Source organism: Berghia stephanieae, chromosome 5 (genome assembly GCF_034508935.2).
Source record: "Berghia stephanieae isolate SIO BIC M18660-M18661 chromosome 5, UCSD_Bste_1.3, whole genome shotgun sequence".
In the NCBI taxonomy this organism is placed as follows: domain Eukaryota; kingdom Metazoa; phylum Mollusca; class Gastropoda; order Nudibranchia; family Aeolidiidae; genus Berghia; species Berghia stephanieae.
Window position 1 is genome coordinate 62,025,152 of NC_088364.1, and position 9,036 is coordinate 62,034,187.

Sequence of the window (9,036 nt, forward strand, 5' to 3'; positions counted from 1 at the left end):
TCACTAGAAGCTTGTTTTGTGGAAGAAAAACAAACAAACCCGAAAAAACAAAACAGCAACCCCCCTCCCAGCCCCCCCCCCCCCCAAAAAAAAAAAATGACAACAAAATAAATAACAAAAATCAAACGAAACAAAAACAACAAAACAAAACAAAAACACAAATACCAGAGACAAGCGTGAGAAATAGGGAACACTAGTCGTGTGACGTCAAACTACTGGTTCCAGTCTCCAAGGAAGTGTGAAACTAGTTCTCCGGAAGAATGGATGAATACAATGTCCAACTGATTGTCCGAATTCAGAGAGATGACATTTTATTTTCTAGCCTAAATACTAAATGCTGTTTACGTAATCCGTAATCTTAAAAATCTACCCTACACACCCTGCTACTAAAATAGTTATGCCGTCTTATGAGTCAATATGTAAACGATTCGACATTAGTTCTCCAAAGGACACACTTCCAAGAATTTGGAACCGGAGGAGTATAGCTGACCAAGACACAATATTATGTGTAACATTGAATGTTTATAGTCTGGTTATTACAGTTAAGTGAGAATTACTCATATTTCGATTTTTACTTCCAAATAATGTAAATATTAATTTATTAATTAATATGTTTTGCAATCTTTTCAATTATCGGATTATAGTGACAGTTTTAACTATTTTACAGTGGTGAAATTATTCATATAAAGCGCGGCTCTGGTTGTGGAGCCGCTCTTGACTATATATACATCGTATTTCCATAATCTTTTTATCTTGTTGTGTAAATTATAACGGACCAACACACAAACTCTGTGTAACCATGAACTTTTATAGTCTGGTTAATACAGTTTAGTGAGAACAACTCATAAACGCGGATGGCAAAAACAATAACAAAGGCCTGAGTGACGTCATCTTCGAACCATCTATAGTATACACGTTTTATAAATAAAGTAGCGTGTTTACATTTATTGAAAAATGTCCAATTGTTGAACAGCAACATATCATGTGATCGATGACTCGGTTGGACGTAAACATGAATATAGATAGAATGCGCTTGGCCAAGGAGTTCACAACATTGCCATCCGGAAGTATAACGGACCAACACACAAACTCTGTGTAACCAGGAACTTTTATAGATAGAATGCGCTTGGCCAAGGAGTTCACAACATTGCCATCCGGAAGTATAACGGACCAACACACAAACTCTGTGTAACCATGAACTTTTATAGTCTGGTTAATACAGTTTAGTGAGAACAACTCACAAACGCGGATGGCAAAAACAATAACAAAGGCCTGAGTGACGTCATCTTCGAACTATCTATAGTATACACGTTTTATAAACAAAGTAGCGTGTTTACATTTATTGAAAAATGTCCAATCGTCGAACAGCAACAAATCATGTGATCGATGACTCGGTTGGACGAAAACGTGAATAGAGATCGCTCCCATAACCGAGGCGTCAGAATACAAGGCCAAACCACAAAAATGAAAACAAATCGTGAGTTGTATTCAATAGTTCAATCAACGGGATCATTAATTTGTTTCCTTGAGCATTACTAACCACAAGCAAACAAACAAACAAAAAAAACAATAACGAAGATCTGAGTGATGTCATCTTCGTTTAATCTACAGAAGGGGGGGGGGGGTCCGGAAGTATGACGGACCAACACACAAAATTTTGTGTAACCATGAACGTTTATAATATGGATTATACTGTTAACTGAGAATTACTCATAAACGTGGATGGCAAAAACCAATAACAAAGGCCCGAGTGATGTCAATTTCGAACTATCTATAGATAGAACGAAGATGACGTCACTCGGGTCTTTTTTATTGTTTTTTGCCATCAATATTTATGAAAAATTCTCATTTAACTGTATTACCCAGACTATAAATGTTCAAGGTTACACAGAGTTTTGTGGGTTGGTGAGTTGTACTTCCGGATGGCAATGTTGTGAGCTTCTAAGCCAAACGCATACCATATGTACCAACTTTTGCACTCCCCCCCCCCCCTGTATAATAGTAATACGCTTCAACAGTTGTAACCTCACTTCCCTCGTAATGACGCATGGTAACTTAGTAACTGGCTCTAAACTATCGGAACGATCGCGGACGCCCTTATGAAATATTTCTCGGACGAGCATAAAAGTGTATCCAGAGGAGAAAAACATTATAAATATTATGATCTTGTTTTGACTTTTATACATTCTGATCACAAGTCATTTGAAAAGTTCGAGACAGCATGAAGAATAAAAAGTACCTATTTTCTTTATTTAGAACCGCGATGGCCGCCGTTGCTGGGCGACGTGACATCAGACTATTGAATCCAATTGATGAAGTGTAAGCCAAATAAAGATTTAATCGGTCTAAATACCTCTATATGCGATTAAGTGTTCTAGTGGTATGACACTCGCTTTCAGATCGAATGGTCCTGGGTTCGAGCCTCGCTCGGTGCATAGTTGAGTCCTTGGAAAAGGCTCTTTACTCACATTCTCTCACCGTACTCAGGTGTAAAATGAGTACCTGGCCGTTAACAGTATTGTTCCTGTCTGGAAAAAAATGTAATATCTCCTAAAAGGCGTCATGTCTCGTCCTACATGTTAAGTGTTGCTGTTGACCAGGGACCCTTTGTAAAGCGCTTTGAGTACGTTTAACGGATTTTGCGCTATAAAAAAGCTCGTTTTTGCTGACAGGCTCTGAAAAGAAAACTCGTATTTAAATATTTTGTCAGAAAATTCGTCCTTCAAGATTCGATCTATTAAAATGACCCTCATCTTGGCAAACACTCTAAAACCTGGGACTTTAAGGTAGACTTTCCAAAGTCCCAGGTTTGCGAGTTTTTGCCAAGACGAGGGTCATTTTAATAGATCAATATTTGAAGGACGAGTTTTCATGCCAAAATTTTAAATACGTGATTTTTCAGATGATCTCAGTATGGCAGAAAACATAAATTTTTAATGATGTTCCTGTCGGGGGTCTTATGCCAATTACGTACATACTGACAAATTTCCTTTTTAATTTTTGGCCACAAATCTCTTTTATTTCACTATTAGAATGTAACAAACAATTCATAAGTCGAGATGTCTTTAAAGTAGAATTTTTAGATTTCTTATTAGTAGTTATTGAGTTTAAGTAATTTATGCCAATTTAAAGAGTCAGTAGAATTGATTATTATATCAAGACAATGTTAAGACAAATGTTTTTTTGCCAAAATTAAAAAAAAGGCTGTTTTATCAGTCTGTAGCGATGAATATGTATAGGTGAATATTAGACGCATAATAAAGCCATATATTAAATGTTGTTTTATTCTAAAAATAAAAACATGTATTTATAATTTTGGCCAGTAAATTCATCCTTCAAGTATCGATCGAATAAAATGACACACGTCTCGTCAAAAACTCTTAATCTTGGAAATCCTTAAAGACGTCGCGAAGTCCCAGGTTTGAGAGTTTTTGTCATACTTTAAATCGATCGATATTTGAAGGCCTAGTTTTCTGGCCAAAATAAATTTTGAAAATATTTAATTCCAGAGGTCAGGTGGAGAAAGTAATAGTAATAATGAAGCACAGTATAGGTTATCTACAGGGTTGTGTCAATGTTGTTATTATTGTTGTTGTTGAATGCTTTCCTCATTCAAGCTGTTTTATTTCCTTATTCAAAAATTAAAATTCATTTTTTTTGGTCGTCCAAATAGGCAGGGGGTCTGTTTGATGGCCATCCATCGTAACACAGTCGTCTACTTTATATTCAGAATTGTATGTGCCTGATGCTATTGTTGTTGTGGTTGTTGTTGTTGTTGCGGTTGTTGTGGTTGATGTTGGTAGTGGTAGAAGAAGTAGTAATAGTCTTCTTCTTCTTCTTCTTCTTCTTCTTCTTCTTCTTCTTCTTCTTCTTCTTCTTCTTCTTCTTCTTCCACCTCCTCCTCCTCTCCTCCTCCTCCTTCTCCTCCTCCTCCTCCTCCTCCTCCACCTCCTCCTCCTCCTCCTCCTCCTCATCATCATCATCATCATCTTCTTCTTCTCCTCCTCCTCCTCCACCTCCTCCTCCTCTTCCTCCTCCTCCTCCTCATCATCATCATCTTCTCCTCTCCTCCTCCTCCTCCTCCTCCTCTTCCTCCCCCTCCTCCTCCTCCTCCTCCTCCTCTTCTTCTTCTTCTTCTTCTTCTTCTTCTTCTTCTCTTCTTCCTCCTCCTTCTCTTCCTCCTCTTCTTCTTCTTCTTCTTCTTCTTCTTCTTTTTCTTCTTCTTTTTCTTCTTCTTCTTCTTCTTCTTCTTCTTCTTCTTCTTCTTCTTCTTCTTCTTCTTCTTCTTCTTCTCCTCCTCCTCCGTCGTCGTCGTCGTCATCGTCGTCATCGTCGTCGTATATATCACGATAGCCTCAACTAATGAACAATACATTATATATCTCTATTAAGCTTTGACGCGAATTGTGTTGCTATAAATCTGTTTCAAAGTCAATGAGGTAAATGACAGTGTCAGAGACTGTGTTAAGATTTCAGGGGAGATCATCCATTAGCGAAACTGATTGATTATCTCCCTTTGCTTGCAGTCCACAGTCAATCAAGAAATAGTAAAGACTAATGGAAGTAAAGCTAAAAGCTTGTTACATAGGAGAAAAAAATCCCAAACATAATAGATATAAGGTATACATGCGGCTATGAGGTCTTGTGGTATGACACTTGCTTTCGGATCGGAAGGCCATGGGTTCGAGCCTCGCCCGGCGTATAGTTGAGTCCTTGGAACAGGTTATTTACTCACATTCTCTCACCGTACTCAGGTGTAAAATGAGTACCTGGCCGTTGACAGCGTTGTCTCTGTCGGAAAAAAATAATTATAATCTTCCACGTCTTGTTCTACATGTTACGTGTTGCTGTTGGTCAGGGACTCTTTGTAAAGCGCGTTGAGCACGGTTAGTGGATATTGCGCTATATAAAAGCTCGATTTTTAAATAATAAAAAAGCCTTTAATAGAACAAATATAGTAAACCAATGAAGTAGCACAAAGAGAAAAATGTAAATGTTGCTGGTCGAAACTCAAAGAAGTAATTAACAATGTGAAATTGACTGTAAGCCTCAATTTAATAATCGAAAACAGATAATGTGAACGTTTCGGGGTTCCCCTTTATCAACAAAACAGGATGGATAATAGTAACGCGACAGACGAATGAGATAATGACTTACTTGACTTATTGCCGATCGCCTCCTAATCTTCGAACTGGGACGACAAGAGATGAAGTGAGTAGCAAAGTGCCAGAAGACAATAGAGAATATTTTTTTTTTTAGGCGTTGATGGGGGTTTGAACCCGCGACCTTACTGGTACGACAACTCCACCTGACTCTACCGTATGAGCTATGCACGCCATTGCCTTATTAGCTAGAATATTATTATAATATCTGTCTCTCCTTAAGATATGTACTCGAAAAAAGGGAAGCTTAAGACAGCCGAAGCTCAGTGCCAACAGGTGTCAGCCATTTTGACCGGAAATGAGATGAGGTGGATAGCTCATACGGTAGAGTCACGCTCTCACCGGCCAGGCGGTATGGTATCAATTCTCCACAATAAAACATACAAACTCAACACAAGTTTGATATTTCTGTCTATGAATTCAATTTTCAACATCTCCTTAATACCGTTTGGAGACCAAGGGTCACATATGTACTCGAAAAAAGGGAAGCTTAAGACAGCCGAAGCCCAGTGCAAACAGGTGTCGGCCATGTTGACCGGAAATGAGATGAGGTGTTGTTAAGGCGAATAAACAAAAACATTGATGGGAAGATTTTTTTTTATTCACCTCAACTACGCCATTATCACATATTATTATTATCTCATTCTCTGTCGTGTTTCTTTCATTCATCCTGTTTTGTTGATAAAGGGGAAACCGAAACGTCCACATTATATATTTGTTTATCAAATTGAAGCTTACATTCAATTTCACAATGTTATTTACCACAAAGTGAGGAATGAAACACTTTTTTTGACATGTATCATTCTTGCAATTAACACCAGGTGCGATTTCAGCCACGACAAGAGAAACGGGCGATAACTCTAATCGGATTTTGAAACAGTGATGCGTTGCTATTTAAATAAATAAACTTTTATACGCACATAAATCGCTCAATGGGCAAAGGTCTCTGAGTGCACAACAAGTTACAATAGGTGTATAACGGATACTACATAAAAAGCGCTCTTAACGGCCTGGTGGTCATTTTACACTTGAGTATGGTGGGAGAATATGAGTAAAGTGCCTTTTCAAAGGACTTAATTATGCGCCGAGCGAGGCTTGAACCGAGGACCTTCCGATCCGAAAGGGAGTGTCATACCACTAGACCACATAGCCGCATAAATAGAGAAATAATACTGCATGCGTACATCCAACCATCCGTTCAACCATCATGTCTTGTTCAACGTGTTAAGTGTTGTTGTTGGCTTTGGACCTCTTGTAAAGCGTTTTGGGAACGTATATTGGATATTGCTCTCTATATAGATAATTTTAAGGCTAAAGTTTTGTCTTAAACACGTTATATGAAATGGTATTTGAAAATGACACACGAGGTGTAACAAGCATTTTCATTCATCATTCTTTCTGTCCGAATTGTTGTGCGGCTATGTGGTGTTGTGCTATGACACTCGATTTAGGATCGGAAGGTCGTGGGTTCGAGTACCGAGCGGCGCATAGTTGAATACTTGGAAAAGGCTCTTTACTCGCTTTCTCTCACCATACTCAGGTGTAAAATGAGTATCTGGCCGTTAACAGCGTTGTTTCTGTCGGAATAAAAATAATATTGAAATGTCACCTAGCAAGTGTCCTGTCTTGTCCTAAATGCTACCTGTTGCTGTTGGCCAGGGACTCTTTGAACACGTTTAGTGTATATTATTGCGCTATACAAATTGAACAAAAAATCCCTTTATTAAGCGAATACGGGAAATTTTTTTCTAGGGTCTATTCCAAAGGAAGACTGGAATAGCCCAGGCGTGAGCCGCAGTGCAGCGCCCGCAATTGAGCTAGGGCGAGGTGACTTGCTCAAGGCCACACAGTGCAGCGGGGGTTTTCGAACTCTGTACCTTTTGAGTACGAAGCAAAGACCGTACCGCTGAGCCACGCTGCCCTTATAAGCTCAAGTTATTTATTATTATTTTTTTTTTTTTGGGGGGGGGGGGGGTAATCTTATTTTCTTTATAAACACGTCTGGTCTAGTCGTGTTATTTAATCGTCTTGTTGGCGTGTATGTTCGACGTTAAGATTGACAGTTCAATTACATAAACAGTCAGTAATACACACGCACGGGGAACTTATCAACTTTTTACACAGTAATTAATTGATTGTCTAGCGAAAGAACAAAGGCTGTAGCACAACAAAAAAGGTTATAAAATATCCAAGAAGAAAGCACGAAACAAAACAAAGCAAATCAAAAACAAACAAAACAAAACTAAAAATAGAAACTCAAAAACAAAATTAAATTTACAAAAACAACACAACAACAATAAGCAAACCACCCATGGTGAGTGTCGACTGCATAGCGTCCCTCTCCCCGGCCAGGCGGAGTTGTCGTACCAGTAAGGTCATGGATTCGAGCCCCCATCGCTGCGAGATTGTTATTCTCTATCAACTTCTGGAACTTTTCATTTTCTGTTATTATCACCATCAGTGCCTGCTCCACTGACTTTTCTGTAAATAAATTATAACGTTACTGTTATCTTTATTTGACTTCCTTCCTATTTTGTATTTAAAGATAATTAAAGGTATCGACGGAATTGAAATCGTGTTTACAACGTCTGACATCAACTATTTACAGACAATGCACTTTGTTCTGATTTATTTTGGTTGTTTTTCTTTTAAAAAATGTTTTTAATGGTTTCAAGACGCTTGCGACTCATTGATGTCATTTCAGAGACGGTAAGAAAGAATTAAAATAAAACAAAAATTAAATTCCCTTCATTCATCCCATATTTGTCTCTAGGGTCTATTCCAAGGGAAGACTGGAATAACCCAGGCGTCAGCCGCAGTGCACCGCCGCAAATTGAGCTAGGACGAGGTGACTTGCTCAAGGCCACATAGCACAGCGGCGGGTGATCGAACTCGGCGCCTTCCGGGTACGAAGCCAAGTCCGTATCGCTGAGCCACCCTGACCCTCCCCCCTCCCTCCCCCCGACCCACATACAAGAAGATGGGACAGTGAAATAATTCTAGATAAATTATTGAAGACACACGCGAACAGTAAGACAAAGGAAATTGGTTCAAATAGGGATGTATATGTAGATATCGATTCCAAGAGCAGAATATCGTTGTACTTAGTTTGATAAAGATCCGAACAAGTGTGTATGAAAGGTGCCAGACAAAGCAAGAAAGAAAAATACAAGAAAAAAAAACATCCCAAAATCAGTCGAACTCGACTCGGAATAGAACCTCAGACCTTCTGATTACCAGTCAGACATGCTACCATTACACCAGAGAGGCTACCGATAGTTGGGACAATTTTAATACCTATAGATAGTATGCAGATGACGTCACTCAGGCCTTTGTTATTGTTTTTGCCATCCGCGTTTGTGAGTTGTTCTCACTAAACTGTATTAACCAGACTATATAAGTTCATGGTTACACAGAGTTTGTGTGTTGGTCCGTTATAATTCCCGATGGCAATGTTGTGAACTCCTTGGCCAAGCGCATTCTATCTATATACTTTACAACGGTACGCGTTTTACGCCCTCAACCCTCGCTTTCATCAAACAACACGTACATTGAACACGAGAGGACGAGGCCGATGATATTTGTGTTGCTCCATTTTATTTATTTATTTATTATTTTTTTTTTTGTTGAAAATATCAAATTACAAAATTAAGCTGGGTGGGGATCCTGGCCTTCCATAGTGGGCAGGGAGGAACATGCTGTGTTTTCTATCCCCCCTTACCCGTTTTCCAATTGTTTCCTGTCATTGTCTTGGAATGAGATTACTTAGTTTTGTCCTGATCCTTGCCAGAGTTCCTTGGTTGGGAGGGATATAGTCGAATGTATAGTTATAGTTTTGGGAGATGATATTTTATTCTTGTAAAACATCTCTCTG

At 38.8% G+C, this 9,036-nt stretch overlaps 1 protein-coding gene across 1 annotated transcript in view; it reads left to right on the forward strand.

The window, feature by feature from the left end:
• Positions 1 to 5,148: 5,148 nt before the first annotated feature.
• The window catches only part of LOC144973987 (uncharacterized), an 11,960-nt gene continuing 8,072 nt past the window's right edge, over positions 5,149 to 9,036 (forward strand). The window contains exon 1 of the mRNA XM_078916875.1: positions 5,149 to 5,211. Within this exon, the coding sequence (XP_078773001.1) occupies positions 5,149 to 5,211 (63 nt within the window). The remainder of the gene's footprint in view (positions 5,212 to 9,036) is intronic.